Raw genomic sequence first — 22,527 nt, 5'->3', positions numbered from 1 at the left:
GAATGGGTTGGTGAAGAAATGCAGAGCTAGCAGCTGTGATAAATACTGACTCTCCTGGGGAGGTAAAGGGGAAACTAAAGGAGGCAGATTGAGAAATTAGGGGGATGAATTGGCGTGTGGTAGGCACATGGATTCCTAAGGAAGGAGTGGCCTGGGTGCTGTTGTAGCTCAGGACCTTGCAGATGTAATTCTGGGTCCTTCTAAGGAAGTATTCTGCACTAGCTTTAGGAGTGTGCAAAGAAGTTGAAAACAGGAAGCGACTGCTGCAGCTGAGCTGCTCTATTGTTTGGGGGGGTCATTCTGACAGAAGTTATAAGCAAACAAGAAGCCCCAAGAGTCTTCTTTTCTCTCCTGGATTCCAGTGTCTCTTCAGCCACCTACTGTCCTCAGAGCCTGACAGACGGCGAGGTGGTAAAGCCTGCATTACTGCAGCTCCAACAGTGCAAGCTTGGAGCTGAGGAATGAGGGCCCAACCATCAGGAGAACTGACTTGATCACAACCCTGGAATGAGATGAAAAGAATGAACTGCCTAGCTAAGGAAGCCAGACAATCTAAACATCCCTGCAAGTGCTACTGTGCACCACTGCTTGGCTTGGCGCTGAACACTTAGTAATTCACAGATTGAACTAATGTTTGATGTAATCATAGTAAAATCAGAAGAATGATCTATGTAGAGCATAAAGGTCCTGCTGATAACAAACTCCTGCCCTGTGTGGTGGTACCCGTCTGTGATCCCGGAATTTAAGAGATGGAGGTAGGAGGATCATGAGTTTAAGGCAAGCCTTGTCTACAAGTTGAGTTTGAGGCCAGTCTCAGTTACAAGAGATCCTTCCCATAAATAAATGAAAGTACTCTCTGTGAAAATAAAACATGAAAGGGCCAGTTTAGAATTTCTGGACATCTTTATAAAGGACTTATATTATTATTTAAATTTTATGGGTATGGGTGTTTTGCTTGCAATGTACATCTGTGTGTCATCCCTGGTGTATGTCTTGCTTGCATGCCTGGTGCCTGTGGAGGATAGAAGAGGGTGTTGGATCCCCTGGAACTGGAGTTATAGGGTCCTTCCTTCCTTTCTTCCTTCCTTCCTTCCTCCCTTCCTTTTATGATTTTTCGAGATAGGGTTTTTCTGTGTAGCCCTGGCTGTCTGGAACTCACTCTGTAGACCAGTCTGGCCTTGAACTCAGAGTTCTGTCTGTCTCTGCCTCCCAGGTGCTGGGATTAGAGATGTGAGCCACCACCCAACAGTGAGTTGCAGATTTTGAGACATCTGGGTGATGGGACTCAAATTCAGGTCCTCTGGAAAAGCAGCAAGTGTTCTTAAATGCTGAGTTATTTCTCCATCCCTAGCTTGTGTTACTGTTATGAAGATAACAAAGTTATAAAATGAACTTACCAGAAGCTTCACAAACAGTCCCAGGGGGAAAGGGCTATTTGCATAGGGAATATTAAAATGAAATTATGCTCTAAGATGTAATCTGCCTAAATTGTTGCTTCTCAATTATAGCTGCACATTATGACCACTGAGGAGCTTTTAAAAAATACCAATGTCTAGGCTCCAGCCCAGACCCATTAAGCCAAAATCTCAGAAGTGGGCCTTGGGAATTGATACGTGCTAAATGTTCCCGGAGTGACTGTGATGTGCAACTCTGGTCAAGAACTACTTGAGTCAACAGGTCACATGGGTAATTCCCAAGATGCAAGGCATGTGGCTACAAAGTCAGGACACTCCATTCTGTCCTAGAAGCAGTCACAACCAGAGGTAGGGAAGAAGGAAGAATGAACACAAGATGGGTTACAGCAGCCTGGACCCCAGTCTGGCTTCCCTTGCTGTCATAAAATGCTTGTTAGCAGGAACCAAGAAGGCAACATGTGTTCTTATTTACATCCAGTGTGTGTGGGGGGGCAGCAAGGAAGACTTTCTGTCCCCCAGATGCTCTGAGTGGACACCTCACTGTATGCAGCCGATTCCAAATGGATAAGGCACACCCATTACAGAAGCAATATCTAGTGAGCATGATGGAACTATTGTGAGTAGCTTACTAATGCTTCTCAGACATTACAGTGTACAGGTATTGCTTGAGAGTCTTTTTTAAAATGCAGATTCTGATTCAGAAGATCTGGCCATGGGCCAATTTTGGCATGTCTAACAAGCTCCCAGGTGATTAGAGAGGCTGGCCGAGGTGTCAATTACAATGTCCGTCTTAACTGCCACGCACACGAGATGTTTATATTAGCTGAGGAATACATTCTTTCCTTGTAGGTAACTCTAAAGAGAAGCCAATTATACTCACAAGTGCTTAATGAGCACGGCAGATTGCAAAGCATGTGTGAAGGCACAAAAGCAAGAACCTGCCCACCATGCACCGAGAGATGGGGCAAGGCAGAGTCAGATCACTCAAGGGTTGGCCTTTGCTGTTCTTAAGAACACAAAACCGTAAGAGATTGTCTATGAAAAAGAGCTCTTCTGGGTCCAATTAGTGTGGGAAACACTGCATTCTACGTCTCTCACTTGGGTATTTACAAAGGCTATTTTGATTTTCAAGATGCTAAGTTTTCCTGCAGTTAAAAAAAATTTTCCTCAAATAGATAATAACCAATAGGCAGGGTGGGGTATACAATTTAGGGGACTCGGCACAAAATGCAAACAAGGGGTTGCTCTTCCAAAAACCAGTAAGATTTCCTAGATGGTAACAAGAACCTCAGACCAACTGCAGAGCCCTTCTGAGCCCTTGTCCTGAGGCTCAGAGGACCAGCACTGCTCGTGAAGAATTTGGTAGGACTAAAGGGGAAGGAATAGAAAGTGTTTACATATTGTAAACACCAAACATATAATAATTATAATGTACATATGGGCTTTGGTTAAGACTCTTGGTTGTAGCAGAAACTCACTGGATTCTGTGGTGATGTATTATTTATGATTTAATAAAGATTGCCTGAAGAATGCAAAGTCAGTCACACTAGATAGCTATAGAAGCAAAGCAGTGGTGGTATACACCTTTAATTCCAGAACTCAGGAGACAGAGGTAGGCAGATCTCTGTTAGTTCAAGGCCACACTGAGCTACATGAAATTGATCCAGTCCTAAAGAGAAACAACTCACACAAAGGAGATCTCAGGGATCACACTTGGAATCCCACACCTTTAACTCCAGGATTTGGAAGGTATAAAAGGAAGAAGCAAAGGGTTTCATGATAGACTTAGTCTCCAGCCATGATGAGGAGAGGCAGCAGTCTAGGACTGTAGTCTGAGGATTCATAGCGGGATCACGGTTCAGTCTGAGGTAGAGGTAAGAGCCAGTGGCTGGCTGCTTTGCTTGTCTGACTCTCAGCTTGAACCCCAGTATCTGTCTCTAGGCTTTTATTATTTGTGTTACAAACTTCAGCAAGAACAAGGAGAAGTGGTAACAATAACAACTTCTTATAAAGATGTTCACGTGCATGTTTCTCAGACTCCCAAGTACTTAGGCAGTAAGCCAGGCATCTAAACAACTGGAAGAGAAACTTATACATTGCCGAGAAACACTGTTACAACTCTTCTCAACTCTATTCAAGAGGTTCTTCATCTACATCCTCCCTGAAGCCAGTCTCAAAGAGACTATGTAATGGGGGAGTGTCTCTTCATCCCAATTCTATTTTCTAAGGAAGAGGCTCTGATGGTTCCATTTATTTTTATCTAGACTAAACATTCGTGTATAAAGATTTTGTTGAGTTGGGCAATGGTGGTACTATGCCTTTAATCCCAGCACTCAGGAGGCAGAGGCAGGCAGATCTTTAAGGCCAGCCTGGTCTAAGAGTGAGTTCCAGGATAGCTACAGCTATCCAGAGGATTGGGGTTCAAGAATATAATTCTGTGTCCCAGTATCCTCTACAATTGGTGATTTGGGATGCACAAGGATGTGTTTTTACACAGACAAGCAAAACATATACATCCCATAATAGCTTAATTTGGGGTACAACTGTTTTGACAGGGTAGTTGGCCTCAATTATGAGACCTTCCTGCCTCAGCCTCCTGAGTCTGAGATTACAGGTGTGATCAACATGCATAGTCTGGGGATATTTCCTTTTTGCTGTTTTGTTTGTCTTTTGAGATGGGGTTACTGTGTAGTTTTGGAGCCTGTCTTGGCACTCTCTCTCTCTATAGACCAGGCTGGCCTCAAACTCACATAGATTCATCTGCCTCTGTCTCCCAAGTGGTGGGATTAAAGGCATATGCCACCAATGCCTGGCTTCCAGAAAGTGGTTAAAAGTAGGGCATTGTGGGAACTACCAGTAATCGAGTTGTCAGGCAGGCAGAGACAGGATTACTGCGACTCACTGGCCAGTCAGCCTTGTCAAATTGGTGGGTTCCAAGCTCAGTGAGAGACAAGCTGGAGAGCAATTGGGGAAGACACCTATTGACAATCAACTTCTGGTCCCCAAGTGCCATGCATACACACATGCACCCGCACACACAAAGACATGAATATACATTTTTAAAAAGAGGTGGAATTAGGTCAAAGGTCTCTCCTTCATGAATTAAGTGTCACTAATAAGGGAATATGTTATCTTGAGTGGGTTATTATAAAAGCAAGCCCAACGCCTTCTCTCCTGTTCTATTTTCCTGTTGCATTTCACCATGGGAGTACAAACCATCAAGGATGTCGCCAGAGAGTGGCAATTTAGCCATTGGACTTTGTAGTCTGCAGAAGCTTCAGAAGTACATTTCTTTTCTTTATAGATTACCTGATTTGGTATTCTGTCAAAGCGATACCACACGAAGATAAATTTTAATGCCAGTCCGTTTAAACCCAAAGACCTCCTGTGTTTAACAGGCACTAGGAGACATTACATGAACGAAACACTCATAGTCCCTGACCCGGTGGAACTCACGGCTGCCTAGAGAAGACATATTAAAACAGGGCAATTTCAAGGCCCTGGATATTTATGAAGTACAAAAATGTCAAAATCAATGGTAAACCATCAAGATCTAGTCCACAAGTGCCTATGCTCTCCAAGAGAGCTGCGATAGGCAGTGGTCCCAATGACTGCGACCAAATCTTTAGAGTCATTGCTATTCTCTGCAGATTTCAAGGAAGCCATGCCTCACCAGGGCGGGTCTGGAGTCTGTAAACTGTTGACAAGAAACCATTTAGTCTGATACTTAGAGCAAGTTAGTTTCCTTTGTGCTTACCCAGTACCCGGGGTCTCCTCCTTTGCGGGGAGTTGGCAACACTTGCCTACTGAGAAGTCACTAGGAGTCTAGACAGTAGACAGACATTTGAGGGGTGCATTTTTCACACCTAAATCACCAACATCTGGATAAAAGGGGAGCTAAATGGTGAACGGTGGGGGCCTGTATTAAGGTCTAGCTCCTGTAGGTGCCAGCATCGCGGAAGTGAAGCGCCAGACGTACCCCAAGTTTGGGGGCGTGGGCAGCAGGGCTTGCACAGGCAGTCTGGGGAGAACAATGAAATATCCGGGAGGAAGAGGAGGATGAATAAATGTAGCCTCAAACGGGAGAGCAGGGGTTTGCAGCACCGGGACCATACCAGGTATTGATCTACCCCGGGAGCGGGGCTCCAGGGACCGAGCACGGAGCCTAGCCCTAAACACACAAGGCAAAGGCCGGGGCAGCGCACGCCTGATGGCGGCCGCACGCGCAAGGAGGGCGCCGCGATGGCGCGCACGCGCAGAGCCTCGGCCGCCCTCCTCCCCCCCCCCCGCCTCCCCGCACGCCCGCCGCGCGGGAGAAGCTACGCACTTCACTGAGAGGCGCCGCGTCTGGGTGAGCGCTTCCCCACCCCTCCCTTTTTCTCCCGCAGTGCTTTGCGCGCGGCCGGTGGGCGGGGAGGGAGGGGAGGGGAGGCGGCGGCGGCAGCCATGTTGTTGTGAGTCTCTGTGCCTCACCCTCGGTACTTCGGTGGTTCGGAGGAGGAGGGGGGAGGAGAAGAAGGAGGTGGGGTGGGGGGGAGGGAGGTAGGAGGAGAAAGAAGACGTCGCCGCCACCGGAGGCGGAGGGGGAGGACGGCCGGCCGAGAGCGTCGCCGCCGGTGCCCAACGGTCGGTGGTGTCGCCCGGCTGAGGCAGCGCGGCCGCAAGCAGCCCTGTAAGTCAGCCCGCGCTCGCTGCGTGTCGTCCGTGGGCGCCGCGGGCGCCGGCCCCGGGCTTTGTGTGGCGGCCTCGAACGGGAGCAGGCCTCGGGCGGGAACAGGCCCGGCCTGGGCGGGTGTCGGCGGCGGGCTGCGGCCTGGGCCCCGCTCGCACAATGCCGCCGGGGGAGGGGAGCCGGAAGGGGGTGTGCGCTGGCGGGGGAGGGGGCGCCGCTCGCCGCTTTCCCGCTTCCTTCCCGCGCCCTGCGCCTGCCTGGCTGCCTGGCTGCCTGGCTGGCCCGGCCGGACCCGCTTCGGCGGCCTTAGCGACCAAAGCCGTATGCCTTCCAGCCTCAGCCCTTGGGGTCCCGCAGTCTGGGAGAAGCACGGTGGAGCCAGGGAAACGCTCGAGTCGCAAGTGGGTGAAGCGGAAAGGAGTGGTTTTAGAAGAAACAACGGGTGTGGGGTGTGGGTGGGTGGGCGGCGGGCCGGGGTCGGGAGGGGGGGCTTGTTCCTCCAGCCCTGCGAGCGTCCAAGAAAGCCTCGGGCGCAGACGGACGTGGATGTGAAAGGAAATGGGGACCGGGATTCGGCCCGTTCTGGTGCCTTAGTAAGGAGCGAGGTGTTTTTTTTGTTTAAGAGGAACATCTTTCGGTGCTCCGAAGGACGTGTTAACTTTAAAGCCGAAGGCCAGATCTGCGACTTGAGATCATTTGAGCCTTAGTTTGGGGTGCGAAAACGGAGAGATTTGGGCGGGCGGCGGCGGCTGGGGGTGGGGGGAAATAAACGGAGTCGATGTCCAAACACGTGTAAAGTTGGTGCTTCTTTCCAAGAACACAGCTAAGAAAACCCTATTTTTCTTAACTTAGACTATTGTTCTGTAACACATTTGGACTTTTGGGATAGGGAATGGATTGCGGACATTTTATGTGCAAGAAGACAAAATAGTGCCTTGACAGTTCCTTCAGATTTTAAGAAATCTGGAGGCAGAGGTTTTCTGTAAGGGTTTAGGGGGGAGTGCTTTTAAATACTTGAAAGGATCTAAAGCCTGGAAAGATACAGTGTGTCACGAAAGCGGTTTTAAGGAGTTACCTTGGCATGCTAAAAGCTTGTTCATGGCTTAGATTCGTGACTCTTCATTCACCATGTGACCGCGTGAATTGGAGGATGATAAAGAAAATTCTGGCCAGGAATGCTGTTTAAAAATACTAAGATGGATATTTTTAATTGGTTAGTAATGATCCTCTGTTGCTAGTCTAATATCTTGTTTTTTATAAGTGACTTACGTCATGTGGACGGACAGTCATATAATTGACGGCGTGTTCTTTTTTGCAGGAATGTCTTTAAAATTAATTTTCGGGGAAATTAAGTTTTGTGTAGTCTTGGTGTTTTGGAGCACAGCTCCTCCACATGAAAAAGTTAAAATAACTTTGTATTTCAAAAATCTGCTGCAATATTCAGGGTTTTTGTTTTACATTTCTTATTTTGTGTCCCAGTCTGATTTACCTTAAATGGATTTGCCATGATCACTTTTAACTTTTTCAGACAATCTAAGCTGTTTAGTTTTTAATGAAATTTTCTTTGTCTTGAGTCAAAAGTTCCTTTAGGTGGTTCAGTATTAGTAAGCATTCAAAGTAACTTCTTAAAAATTATATTACACTTTTATGTGACTTTTTGTTCGTGTATTTGTGGCACATGTATGGAGGTCAGAGGGCAAATTGTGGGTGTCATTTCTCCCACCATGTGGCTCCCGCAGATGGAACTCAGGTTGTTAGACTGTTGCAGGCCTTTACTGCCTTGCCTGTGCAAGATTGTAAAGTAACTTATGAATAACGACACAAAAACGTAGATTTTTGAACCTTTGATACTTGCATATTAATCTTTCTAGAGTTGAGATTGTCTTTTAAGTGTGTATTTATCCAAGTTATCGGAAGTACTAAGCGATTTAGGCCAGCTGTGATATCCAGAACTGGTCAACCAAGACTACCTCTGTGTGTGTAGACAATAGTGTTGTTAGAATTTATGACCTTGTGCCTACTAAAGAGAGTGCTCTACCATCTATGTACATACCCTGCCTTCTTTTTAAGTAGTAATCTGGAAAGGAGGTTGGTTTATGTAGAACTCAACATCTTCATGCCTCCTAATTTAGAATTTCATTGGGTTTCTAAAACAGGGAAATATTTTGTATATTTCATACTAGAAAAACCTGCATTCATTCACACCTTGAGACCATTTTACTAACAGGTTAGTAAAAAGGTTGCCCTTGTAGGTGGGTAAATTAGCTTGTGATGTTAAATAGATACCTTATTTCAAACTTTTAAGAAGGCATTAAAACTGCCTGGCCTACTCTGACTGTCTTTTCTCCTTGTTTGTCTATTAGGTGAATTGTAAGAGGGAATTAAAAGCAATGCTAACGATTTCCTTCTTTTTCTTGGGAGCATGCCCCCTGCAGAAAATGTGTTCTCCCTCATGAGACCAACCAAGATAGACAGTTTCTTTTTTTGTTGGTTTTTTTGTTTTTGGAGACAGGATTTCCTTGTGTTGTTTTGGAGGCTGTCCTGAAACTTGCTCTGTAGACCAGGCTGGCCTCGAACTCACAGAGATCCGCCTACCTCTGCCTCCCAAGTGCTGGGATTAAAGGTGTGCGCCACCAACGTCCACCTGACAGCTTCTTTTTATAGGAGAGGACTGTAGTTGTGTTGTGTATTGTCTAGTAGTTGTCTAATGCTAACTGTGACTGTGCATCAAAGCAGATTGTTTGATTACCATCAGTCTAACTTGCCTCAGTTCAGTAGGTTCTGAATTCTGGTGCAGTAGAAAAATGTTCAAACTATAATGGTCTGATAGTACTGTTTATAGTGACAAGTCAGTTTTTAAAAAATTACTGCTTTGGTTGGAGGCCAGCCTGGTCTACAGAGCAAGTTCCAGGACAGCCTCCAAAACAATACAGAGAAACCTTGTCTTAAAACACCAACCAAACAAACAAACAAAAATTTACTGCTTTGTGGTTGAAAAGTGAACTTATAAAAGTGTCTTCAAACCTTTCTAGTGTGTGGACGTAGGTGTACAATGCTTTTTCTTAATTTTTCACAGAAAATAGAATATTTAAATATGAGATAATACTTCTCCCTCCAATATGATTCAAGAGATTGAACTTATTTATAAATGAAAATTTAGGCTTTACCTAGTTAACATATCACCTTATAGTCACTTTACATTTTAACTGAATTCTGGACACTTTTATTTCATTGACTTTTTAAATGAGTAATTTTGTTTGACGCTTGCCTGACTCCCTTTTTTGAGTCTAAAATGGCTCCCAGCACTTGGGAGGCAGAGGCAAGCAGATCTCTGTGAGTTTGAGGCCAGCCTGGTCTACAGAGCGAGTTCCAGGACAGCCTCCAAAACAATACAGGGAAACCCTGTCTCGAAAAAACAAACATTTAAAGTGATTTATTGACTGGTCAAGCATGTGGACAAAAGGATTGTTTCTTTAGTTAGCCCCATTCTGCAAGTCTTTTTGTTGTTTTCTGTTTGCTTGCTTGTTTAGTCAGGGTTTCTCTGTGTAGCTTTGAAGCCTGTCCTGGAACTCCCTCTTTAGACCAGGCTGGCCTGGGACTCACCTAGATCAACCTGTTTCTGCCTCTCAGGCAGTGGGATTAAAGGCTAGCACTTCCACCACCCAGGTGCTACTGTATTCTTAATCCATTGCACATATTTTCACTTTTCTATTCTTTTGTGGAAAGATAAAAGACTTTAGAGTACTGAGAAACATCCAGCTGTGTCCACCTGATGGGCCTGCCACACTAACTACCAATTACAAAACAGTAAAGTAATATCAAATACAGAAAGGTGTCAGTATATTTTAATTGAATGCATGTGGGACAGGAAGAAACAAGGTCATTATCACCTACTTTCTGGCAAAGTACATGCTTGGACTCTACACTGATCCCCCCCAAATTTGTTTCCTGGAGAGGATTTAGTGTACTTGGCTATGCTCTGATACACTACAAGACCATCTCTACTCAGCACTGCCCTTCAGCTGCATGTGGTCAAGAATAGCTATGAGTGGAACTCAGCATAAAACCTTAAACTCACTTAAATACATTATGGCGTTCATAGATGACAATGTTGTGTCACATATCAAAGTTTGGATATCCTTGGAAGGAATAAAACCTGTAACAGACTGTCAACCAACAAATACATAATATGGTGGGATTGGGAAAGTAGGAGAGTATTATTTCTGTACTTATTGTTCTTTAAAAAGCCTGGTTTCTGTTGTAGTTGGCTTGCCAAGAGTAGCAAGTTCTTTTTTTGAGTGTTAGAGCATAGAATGAATGTGCCACATACATGTGTTGAGATCACAGGATAACATTTGGTATGTTGCAACTGGAGTCTCTTATTTGTTATTGCACACAACAGGCTGGCTGGAGCTTTATGGGTTTCTCTTGTTTCTGTCTCCTACCCACCATAGGACGGGGATCTGGCTGTATGTAGGTTTTGGGGATCTCAACTCAGGTGCTTTACTGATACCTCCTTATTCCTTTGACACCATTTCCAAAAGACTTATTAGGAATAAATGAGTCTTAACTAAGGTACAGTTGATTTTATTGAGATAATACAGATAGCTAAGTGAAATATAGAGGCAGTTAATCTATGTATAACCCTGTAACAGGTAGTCAAAACTAAGTAGAGAAATAGACTGAATATGATTTTTGACACAACTACAAAAAAAATGAAATATACCAGGCAGTGGTGGCACATGCCATTAATCCCAACATTAGGAAGGCAGAAGCAGGCATATCTCACAGTTCAAAACCAGCAAGGGCTACGCAGAGAAACTCTGTCTCCAAAAACTCCAAAAACAAAAATTAGATACAGGTAGGAGCTACTTAAACTTCTCTATTATTTTATCTCTACTTTTGTAATTAAATGCAGGACGTTTCTGTAGTAAAATCTGAATCCATTCACAGTTCTGCATGAAGTTCTGAAGTTAGACAATAGGTCTAGGTTTTTCCTACAGTTTTCTTGTATTTTGGGGGTGGATGAGGTGGAGTAGGGTAAAGAGTAGGATCTTATATAGCCTAAGTTGGTCTAGAACCCCCTGAGACTAACAAATGCTGGGATACAGGTAAACTGCTATACTTGGCTTGGACCTTTTGACTGAAACACAATGTAATTGATTTTCAAAGAATGGAGACAAAGTACTATAATTTTAAATTCTGTGGCTTCTACACCAGCAAAAGAAGAGTACTCTAAGCTCTTGCTAAAAATAAATTGCCACTTTAAATTCAGAATTCTTGTTGAGAAAGTATTCAGGGGATGTTGAAGAATATAGTATATTTGTTTTCTGAAATGTTCTGTCTTTTCATTAAGGTACACTCTCAGAAGCACACTTGTTTGAGGATTGTAGGTTGGTCATGAGCTACACTGTCCTTAGATGTTGGTTATTAGTACTTCTTGTTGGGTGGGGTTTTTGGGGGGGGGTCGAGACAGTGCTTCTCTGTGTAACAGCTCTTGTCTGTCCTGAAACTAGCTCTATAGGCCAGGCTGACCTCAAACTCAGCAGAGATTTGCCAGCCTCTGCTTCCTGAGTGCTGGTATTAAAGGCCTGTGCCACCACAGTCCAGTTCTTAAGGAATTTATACTGTAAAGAAAGGGTTAACTTGGGATTTTAGTGCAGTGTGTTAATTGTCAGGTGATACTGCAAAAGTGGCTGTGGACTCTTGAGGTAGAGAATACAGTGATCAGGAAAAGCTTTACATAGATATGGCTGAATCTGGAAAGAATCAGAGAAGTTAGGGCCAGTGACTTAGTAAAGAAAGATGTTCCCCATGCAAGCCTGACAGCCTAAGTATATTTTCCCAAACTCATGTAAATTGGAAGGAGAGCACTGACTGTCAAGTTGTTCTTTGACCTCCACACAAGTATTGTGGTAGAGTCATCCACACACTCTTGTCATTACACACACACACAATAATGGTGATACGAATAAAGATTTATTATTCAGCCATGGTGGTGGTGGTGCCTTTAATCCCAGCACTGGAGAAGCAGAGGCAGGTGGATCTCTGTGAGTTTGAGGCCAGCCTGATCTACCCAGCGAATTCCAGGACAGCCTCCAAAGCTATAGAGAAACCCTGTATTGAAAAACAACAACAAAAAAGATTTATTATTCAGTTTAAAGGGATTTATGTTTAGTGACTCTGATGGGAGAGAATTGACAGGTATGAATGGAGCAACAGGAGCTCACCATAATGGAGTCATCTAATTTGGATATTTGTTTAGACCTTGGACCCCCAGGATTATAGTTCAGGAAGATTTAAACTAAGTACCATGTTTTAACCCTTTCTGGCTATTTAGAAGGTAACTGAAGTCAGTGTTGTGGGTGTCATTGTCCTTCATAGTATGCAGCTGAAATTGGGCTTTTTCTTCCAAGGTCATGATCTGAGAATTTGTAGGAATCTTGAGGCATTTCAGATGGCAGGTAATGGAGCTTCTGACATCACAAACCCATTCAATATAATCAAATAGATCTTTGGCACTGACAGGCCCTTGGATCATTTCATTATTGTGGGGGAAGGTATGTCTGCAGTGGCAAGCAGCTGCCTTGTCACACCACTTCTGTATTTAGGAAGCAGAGTTATATTTTGGATATTGAAAGATGTTCATACCTTATTTTTCTTTTATTTATTTTTTTTAAATTTCACTTTATTATGTGTGTGAGGGGGAGTCAACTTGAGTGAATTTTCTTTCTACGATTTGGGGTCTGGGTATGGAATTCTGGTCATTAGGCTTTACAGTAAGCCCGTCTTTTTTGTCTTAGATAAAAGTTAATGTCCATTTAGAATTTATTGACTAGTCTTGCCAGAGTGGTGGTGGCACATGCCTTTAATTTCAGCACTCTGTAGCTTTGGAGTCTTGTCCTGGAACTTGCTCTGTAGACCAGGCTGGCCTCGAACTCAGAGATCTTCTGCCTCTGTCTCTCGAGTGCTGGGATTAAAGGTGTGCACTACCAATTCCCAGCTCAGACCCTCCTCCTTTTAAAGTAATATTTTATTAAAGTTTTTTTAAAAGCTGCAATATAAAATTTAAGGTTTTATTTATTTTTTGTGTATAGGTAATTTGCCTGTGTGTATGACTGCACACTATATGTGTACCTGGTGCCTAAGGAAATCAGAAAAATGTTAGATCCCCCAGAACTATAGTTAGAAATGATTGTGAGTGCCATGTGGGTGTTGAGAATTGAATCTAGGTTCTCTGAAAAAGCAGTCAGTAAGGGAAGTGCTCTTAACTGCTGAGCCATCTCTCCAGCCTCAGAGTTTGTCATCTTTAGGATATTTGATTGTTTCATCTCACTGACAGTTACTGAGAAGTAAATAATCAGCAATTTATGGTTTATATGAGTGAGTTTTTAAATTACAATTTATTATTACCTGAAAGACTCCTTTATTCAATTCAAAGATTTGTATAAACCATACTATTTCATGAACTATAATACTTAAAGCTTTTAACTGTTACAAAGTTGTTATAATGTTGCAAATCATAATGTATTTAACCTATTTGGAAAAATTGCTATATATATATAAAAACATTCATCTTTTTAAGTTGTCTTGAAAATTACTAGAAATAATATTGCTTCTTTTTTTTCCTTTTTCTTTTTTTTTTTTTTGGTTTTTTGAGACAGGGTTTCTCTGTATTGTTTTGGAGGTTGTCCTGGAACTTGCTCTGTAGACCAGGCTGGCCTCCAACTCACAAGTGCTGGGATTAAAAGCATGTGCCACCAACGCCCAGCTGAAATAATATTGTTTCATTTACATAAAAGTTATGATGGGAGATGGAGAACTGGCTTAGTAAAGTCCCTGGCATGTAGGCATGAAGATCTGACTTTGGGTTCTGGGATAGCCCACATAACAAGCCAGGCATGGTCATGCATGTCTACAACCCTGTTTATGGGGCTGGGTGGAAACAAGCCTATTACTGAAATTCATTGTCCAGACAACTTGGCTGAATTGATGAATTTCAAGACTTGAAGTTTAGCTCTTGCCTTGTCTCAATACATAAAGATAACTTAATATTTACCTCTGGCTTACACATGTATGTTAACAAGTAGATACGCCGGGCGTTGGTGGCACACACCTTTAATCCCAGCACTCGGGAGGCAGGCGGATCTCTGTGAGTTCGAGGCCAGCCTGGTCTACAGAGTGAGTTCCAGGACAGCCTCCAAAACAATACAGAGAAAAACCCTGTCTCGAAAAACCAAAAAAAAAAAAAAAAAAAAAAAAGTAGATACGGTCCTCACACAGCACAACACAGAAAAGGCTGTGGTGATACTTGGTTTAAATCTATAAGTTTCTCAGCCTTCATTGAGCAAACCACATTGATTGATGGTTAAAGCATGTGTCAGAGCTAACAAAAGAGCTACTGGGTGTCAGAGAAAAACCTGTCTTAAATGTATTGAAGAGGGAACTGGTGGCGTGAGGTATGCCTGTAATTCCAGCACTTAGAAACTGGAGGCAGGAATATCAGGAGTTCAGGGTCATTTGCTTATATAGTTAATTTGAAACCACCCTGGGTTTCATGAAGTTCTGTTTTGCCCTGTCCCCCAAAGAAAGATGCACATTGAAAATTTTGAAAGAAAAATCTTTTAAGCTGTATTAATTGGTATTTGGTATTTTTTAAAATATAATACTGTATTAATACATATAGCTTTAATTTTCATGTTTTTAAAAAGTCCATGGCCTTTTGTTACCATTAAACTATTTTTTTTCTGTTGAACTTGGATTGTTCAGTTAAGCACTACTGGGTAAGTAGTTAATTCTGTTTTATTAATGCTGCTGTTTGCATGAGGCAAATTCCCAGAATAGAAACTTAGGTACAATGATTTTATATTGATTTTTAAATAAAGTCACTCATTGAGGTAGGCAGTTAATATTCTAGGAAGCACTCATGTTTCAGCTTTGTGTAGTCATATATTCTAGTTCTTTAGATTTGAGTTTCTTTGTTGTTGTTTTGTTTTCGAGGCAGTTTCTGTCTTTTAGCCCTGGCTGTTCTGGAACTCTGTAGACAATACTGGCCTTTAATTCACAAGAGATCTACCTGCCTCTGTCTTCCAACCACTGTGATTAAAGGTGTATTGGCAGCATTGCCTGACAATGATTTGGGTTTCTGTTATGCTATGTTGATGATAAAACAACTTTAGTTGGAAACCTGGGCTGTTTGATTCACTCTTGAAGGATTTACCCATACAGAGATAGAACTGCTAGGTAAGATTGATGTTCAGGTGACTTATAAAGTGTAAGCTAAAGAAAGATAAGACAAAGATATTTTTTAAAGAACCAAATATTTATACCAACTTTGTTAGTTAGCATTCTATGGCTGTGCCAAATAAATGGAGCAATAAAAAGAGGAATGATTTGTGTAGTTTCCATGATGGGTTGTTTCTTGGTTGCTGGGCCTGTGGTGAGACAACAACTTCATGATAGAGTAATGCCACTGAACTGGCAGTTCAGGAAAGTGAGCAGAGTCGAAAGGGAAGGGACAGGAGAGGAAATAAGTCTTTAAAAGGCACTTTCTGAATTACCTTTGAGTTTTCAGATAGGATCCACAGTCTAATGTTCTCAGCCCCCAATAATTGGATCAAATCATGAATGTTAGCAGTGCACTAACCAGGCCTTTCTCATAATCCAGTCACTTTCCAAAAGATCCACCTCTAGACACTGCCTTTGAGAACTGAACCTTCAGTATGTAAGCCTTTTGAGGGTAAACTTGATATAAAATGATAATACTGCTTCAGTGATGGTTTGCTTTGTTGTTATGGGAAGGTCATGAGGCTTTTGAAGTCTTGATTATACTGATTTCTCTGCTGTTTAATAACTTTTGTCTATTAACATCTGATGTTACCTTATTAATATGTTAGTGTTAATATGCTATCATTTTCTAATTTGTAGGAATATAATCTCTACTTCATTGGATTGTATTCACCTACACATATAATGATCTCTAGTATAAACTTGAGTGAGAGATTCTATTGACTGTTGGGGGAAAGCTGACTGATTAAAACTTAGGTCAAAATACTTTGTACTCATTATGGGGAAATTTTTCATTGTGTGGTTGAAGTATGTTGATCTCGATAGTATTTTTTTCCAAAATAAATTAGTTTCATAAGCACTATTTTGTTTCTCAAATAAAGCAATTGAAAGAGTGAATGACTTGTAATATGAAAAATGATGACAAATATAATTCTTGGTGGTTTTTTTTAAAGGGAGTTTTAATGGGAGGCCTTATTTGCCTTTATGGAAATGTATGTTTATTTTGCCTTCTTAAGGGTTTGATCTCTGAGATCTCATCTTCAAGGAGCTGAACGTTTTCATGTAGAAACATTTGATAGGTTTTTATTGATTTAATTAAATGGTAGGTACTAATATCTTTGAAAGAGATCTGTGGTTTCTGGGTCACTGAAATGCAAGTAATGTTCCAGGTCTTCACATTACTCTTTGTTCATTTATTGCTGTATTTCAGTGTGTTTAGATGCACTAGTACTTAGGCAGTGTTGCACTTGTCAGTCCTGCTGCACACTGCAGACCCAGAGTTTGTTGTCATTTAGCCTAGGAAGGGCTCTCATGTTCGCAGCTGAGTCACCCAGTACACATTTCAGTATTGTAGGTCCTGGTGGAATCTCTGTCATGAAGTAGTACAGGGTTATCACAGTCTTCCTCCATTTTTATTTTATATTTTACCCTTAAAGAAATGTACAAAAACATGTGTGTGTTTGGGGGTAGGCACACATGTTACACAACTGTGGATGCCAGACAGTTGGGAGACATTTATTCATATACCATTTAGTTCTGGGGAGCCTTGGCAGCAAAGAATCTTTATTCACAGAGCCATTTTCCTGGCCCCTGTTGTTAGTGGTGAGTTAAGACAAAGCCTAGCCAGCCCCTGAAGTGATTGTGCCGCCAAGAATGATGACCTTGAATTCCCGATGCTTCTGCTAAAGTGCTGGGATTAGAGACATGTACCCTACTTACTGACAAGCCAGCTTCAAAAAGGAAACTTTGTTTTTTTAAAGACAAGGTCTCTGGGGGTGGAGAGGTGGTTAAGCAGTTAAGATCACTTGACTGCTCTTGTAGGTCTGTAGTTCAATTCCCAGCAACCACATGGTGGCTCACAACCATTTGTAATGGAACCTGATTTCCTCTTCTGTTGTGCTTGAAGACAGGGCAGTCATACATAAAATACATGACAAAGGGTAAGGTCTCACTAGGTAGTCTATGCTGGTCCTTGTCCTGGAAGTCCTCCTGCTTCAGCCTCTTGGGTATTGGGATTCCAGGCATTGTCCATCCTTTGTGGCTTTTATTTTCCTTCCTACTTTTTTCCCTCTCGAGTTCAAGGCCAGCTTGATCTAAGAATGAGTTCCAGGATAGCCAAGGCTACACAGAGAAGCCCAGTATCGGAAAAAAACAAACAAACAAAAAATCCTTTTATCTACTTTCTACTTTCAAGTTTATTGGCTCTTCTATTATCTAGTCTGTCAGTAGTTGACATTGAAAGAGGTATTTTTTTCAGTTTAGTATTTCCATTGCTTGTTTTTCTAGTTTCTTTTAACTGTCGAGATTTTGTATTTGTTTCTCTTTTGGTTCTTTGATAAAATACTCTGACAAAAGCAACTTCAAGGAGAAAGGGTTTTTTGTTTTTTTGTCTGTTCTCAAAACAGGTTTCTCTTTGTAGCCCTTGGTTGTTCTGGAACTCGCTGTGTTGATCAGGCTGGCCTTGAACTCAACGAAGATCTGCCTGCCTCTGCCTCCCAAGTGCTGGGATCAAAGGTGTGCAACACCGTGCCTGACTTGAGAAAGGATTTATATTTAACTCAAAGTGAAAAGTACAGTTTGTCATAGTAGGGGAGTCAAAGCATCAGCATAAATTCCACATGGTACCCACAATCAGGAAATAGGGGGAAAGATTCTAGTGCTTAGTTCCCTTCCTCTATTTTCTTTAGTTCAGGATCAGTCAGTCCCACTTCAATGAATACAATCAAGATAATCAATCCCCCATAGGCATTCCCAGAGGTCCCTTCTAGAGTCTGTCAAGTTGACACTAATCAGATTCGTGTACTAACTAGAAACATGTTTTTTCTTCATCTTGTACAGTTGATAGTTACTTTAAGTTATCTCATAATTCTGTAATGCCTTAGTTTGATGTTGGTTGATTGTTATGAACACATTGTCAGAAACACAGACAAGCACATTTGTGTCTTTCCTTAATGTCTGTCATACTATTTAACAGTAAATTCACTGCGAATAGGGGTGGAGGGGGCACCCAGATGACTTTTTTTTGGTTTTATGAAACAGGGTTTCTCTGTATTGTTTTGGAGGCTGTCGGTCCAGCCCTGCCTCGAACTCACAAAGATCCCCGCCTGTCTCTGCCACCCAAGTGCTGGGATTAAAGGCCTGTGCCACCACCGCCCGGCTCCGGATGACTTTTTTTTTTTTTCGAGACAGGGTTTCTCTGTGGCTTTGGAGGCTGCCCTGGAACTTCCTTGGTAGTCCAGGCTGGTCTCGAATTTACAGAGATCCGCCTGCCTCTGCCTCCCGAGTGCTGGGATTAAAGGCGTGCGCCACCAACGCCCGGCCCGGATGACTTTTAATGGCAATGGTTTGCTAGGTATTCCTGCTCTCCTTGACACATTCTTTTATTACAATCTTATTAGCATTAACTCTCAGATGATTGGACTGGAGAGATGGCTCAGTGGCTAAGGACACTGGCTGCTCTTCCAGAGGTCCTGAGTTAAATTTCCCAGCAACCACATGATTGGTCACAACCCCATGAGATTTGGTGTCCTCTTCTGGCGTGCAGGTATACATGCAGGTGGAACCCTGTATACATAATAAATAAATAAACCTCTCAAATTATGTATATATGTAGGTTACAGAATAGCTGCAATGGTTAAAAAGGCAGAGTTTCAAGGAAAGAGGCCTGGGAGGCTAAAGTTGGACGTCAGGGTCTATAAGTTAAATAACCTCAGTTGGGGAAACTGCTGGCTGCTAGTTATAGTCAGGCTGTAAGGTCAGAGCTGAGCTGCAGGAGTAAGGTAAAAAAAAGCTAAGGGCAAGATTGATCAAGATAAATGAATAAACAGTAGATGGCAGGCAGGTCCAGACTGGTGGGTAGATAGCATACCTTGTCAACAGCAGGAGCCAAACCGTGCTGAAGCCCCTAGGAAGGTCGTGTGTGTGTGTGTGTGTGTGTGTGTGTGTGTGTGTGTGTGTGTGTGTGTGTGTGTGTGTGTGTGTGTGTGTGTGTGTGTGTGTGTGTGTTCCATTGTGTTGCCCATTATGTTAGGAGCCTGGCCTCAAACTCAGGTTTCGGTGATAAACCAACTTGCCATCGGTCCGTCCCCGCTCATTGGGAGGTTGCCATCACAATGCTAGGTGTTTGTCTTTTTATCCAGTCCAGGTGAGACAGTTATAGTCTTGTCTTGACCTCATGTATCTGATAAGTTTTTGGCTTTATTTTTCCTGATGTGGTTTTAATAATCCCATGTGCCCTTAACGTTTGAATTTATCCAGATAAATGTATGGGGTGGAACTCTTTCTACTCCCAGACTAAGTCATTTATTAGTTTGCCATGTAGGTGGTGCTGGACAGATGGTAGCTTTCATGTATCTGCCTAGGCACACAATGTCTCAATGAAGTCAAAAGCTGCTTGTGGTGGAGGTAGGCATGATCTCAGCACTTGAGAGGCAGGCAGATCTGAGTTCCAGGCCAGCCAGGGCTGCACAGCTAAACCCTGTTTTGACAGAGCCTCTTAAGGCAGAGCACAGCCTGATTTCAGCATTTGTCTTTAATTGTTGGCTTTACATCATTTTCTAGTTTCTGAATTTCAGACTTTATGCTTGATATGTTGAGGGTTAGATTCTTCTGTGGAGAATGTTGGCTTTATTTTGATGTAACTCAAAATCTAAGTTCCTGATTTTCTGGTCAGCAGCAGAAATTTGCTTATATCCGTAATTGGCCTTCTTGGGATCAGTTCTAGACCTGTAGTTTCAGGGTTATCTACATATGTATTTTAAAGGTAAAATTTTGTTCTTTTTTTTTCTGTCCTTCCCTCTCTTCCTTCCATCCTTCCCTCCCCTTCCCTGCCTCTCCCCTCCCCTCCCTTGTTATACAGCAACTCTGGTTGCTCCAAACTATAGGGCTTATGAAAGTGGGTTTGCTATAGGAGTTTTAAAGCCCATCTTGCTTGTCCTTGGACAAAACCAGCAAGCAAAAGAAACCACTGGAAGGAAAAACAAAACAAAATTCTACTCTGATGTATCTTTCTTTTAAACATAGGCTCTTAGTTTCCTCCCTCCCTCCCTCCCTCCCTCCCTCCCTCCCTCCCTCCCTCCCTCCCTCCCTCCCTCCCTCCCTCCTTCCTTCCTTCCTTCCTTCCTTCCTTCCTTTTTCGAGACAGGGTTTCTCTGTGTGGCTTTGGAGCCTATCCTGGCACTTGCTCTGTAGACCAGGCTGGCTTCGAATTCGAAGAGATCCACCTGCTTCTGCCTCTCGAGTGCTGGGATTAAAGGTGTGCACCACCAACGCCCGGTTTTACCTTTCTTGTTTTTTACTTTGTTTTCTTCTGTTACACAAGAACATAAGTGGTCTGTTGGCACACAATTATTTTTTTTAAAAACTCACCTATTTCAATGTAGCTTGTTCTCATGTAATTTTGGGGAAAACTTTCTTCATAGAATCATCTGTTCTTATGTATTTTGGAATGCAGTAGTTAGTGTTAATACCCATACAATATAGTTAATACTTTGTTAAAGTCCTGCTAATTTTCAATTTTTATTTACCAGGTTTGATCTGTGGATGAAATGAATCATGATTTTCAAGCTCTTGCATTAGAATCTCGGGGAATGGGAGAGGTAAGAACTCACCTATTATTGTTTCACTTTAATCTTTGAGTCATTGAAGTTTATTTTTTAAACCATAAGTCTTGGAAGTAGTATTTACAGCTTTCAGATGTATAGGTTTTTAAAACACCCTTGCTGTTATGTACTTGGGTAGTCAATAATTTTTTTGGAGGGGGGTTGCTTATTTTTGTAGCTTAAATCCAGTAAGTAATTATTAGTGTGCTTATCCGTGTCTAGGTGATTTTGATTGACTTGGTTAATGTCTTACTATTTTGGTAATGAATTATGTAATTAGAGTTAGCTCTGCTCAAGAAATACACCGTATTCTGCCATTTTATATATGTATGCTGTTTGCTTTAGCTATGCTCGGTTGTTACTCTTCTTTCCTAAAACTCTTATTCACTGAAGATATTTGTTAGTAAACTTCTAGTCTTCTGCAAGACTCGACGGAAGACACAGTATCTGGTATCCCATTGCTATCTGCATTAGAATTAATTACTTTCTCATCTGACTTCTTATTTAGTTCTTTATAAATACTTTCGTTATGTTACTGATTACAGTTTGTTTTTGTATTTGTCTCCTATAAATTGCTAGCTTTGAATGCTTAGCATAATAGGTACTCTACAATTTTGAATGGATGTTATCTTTTCTATTAATCTGTGGTTTTCTTTGGGTCACCCAGTTAACCATACCATTACATATTTTAAGGCATCTAAAATACTTAGTTTTCCATATTCCTAATGAACTTTAGAAAACTTTGATAAAAACTCTTGTGGACATAGCTTTGTTGTGTTCTATATTACACACTCAAGTGTGGACTTTGATGTAGAAAATGACAGTAAACAGACCTAAGATGTATAATTAATTGCTTGCTCCTGGAGATTATTTTACTGTAGTAGATTAGAGACCTTCATGAGACTCACTCCATCCAATGCTGTGCTCTTCAGATGCAGAGAGAGAGTCCAGTCACTCCTTTGGGCCACAAGAGGGCACCCTGCAGCTAGCTAACCCTCCCTTTCTTCAGAACAGCGTTTTCCAAAGAGTTTGTCATTTTCAGAGGACTGATTTAAGGGTGAGTTAAGGTGCTTAAGCTAAGTATTTCCAAAATAAACTTGCTAGTTCAGTACATAAGGTAAAACCTAATCTGGACCCTAAGAAAAATTTGAGAGAGGGAATATTTTTTGCTCTTGCAAGAAAGCCTTTATCTTGTAACATAATGGCTGTTCAAGCATTATTTACACTCAAGTAGACTAAACAGAGACAGTTAGAAGGGCTTTTGTTTTTTACCTGCCACTTGTTTTCTTTGACTTTTAGCAAGTAGAGTAGCATATCTTTAACAGCAGGTCTGGGGGCACTGTAGAACAAGCCTGCAATTCTAGCATTTTGTGGGTCAAGGCAGTACAGTCTTGAGCTCAAGGCCAGTTTAGATTATGTAGGAAGGCCTATCTTAAAATACTAAAATAAAGCATTCCTGAAGCGTTTCTGTCTTCTGTCTGTGACAGACTTGAACTTGGTGTTTGTAAAAGTGAGTGAGAACCCTACATTTATTCCATGTGTATTATAGATT

At 42.1% G+C, this 22,527-nt stretch overlaps 1 protein-coding gene across 9 annotated transcripts in view; it reads left to right on the top strand.

The window, feature by feature from the left end:
- Positions 1–5,945: 5,945 nt before the first annotated feature.
- Pum2 (pumilio RNA binding family member 2) overlaps positions 5,946–22,527 on the top strand; it is a 75,178-nt gene continuing 58,596 nt past the window's right edge. For 5 of the 9 annotated variants that reach the window (XM_021232427.2, XM_013119848.3, XM_013119850.3 and 2 more), the window contains exons 1-2: positions 5,946–6,087; positions 20,904–20,972. In XM_021232427.2, the coding sequence (XP_021088086.1) occupies positions 20,922–20,972 (51 nt within the window). In that variant the 5' untranslated portion in view covers positions 5,946–6,087; positions 20,904–20,921. Of the gene's footprint in view, positions 6,088–6,370; positions 6,489–20,903; positions 20,973–21,907; positions 22,033–22,527 lie in introns of those variants that run through there. The other 4 variants (XM_040730984.1, XM_013119851.3, XM_021232424.2 and 1 more) reach the window with 4 other exon arrangements.

This window comes from Mesocricetus auratus, unplaced genomic scaffold, assembly GCF_017639785.1.
Source record: "Mesocricetus auratus isolate SY011 unplaced genomic scaffold, BCM_Maur_2.0 Super-Scaffold_100024, whole genome shotgun sequence".
Classification (NCBI taxonomy): domain Eukaryota; kingdom Metazoa; phylum Chordata; class Mammalia; order Rodentia; family Cricetidae; genus Mesocricetus; species Mesocricetus auratus.
Note: the sequence above shows the minus strand (reverse complement) of the source record. Positions and strands in the feature narration are given on the sequence as shown.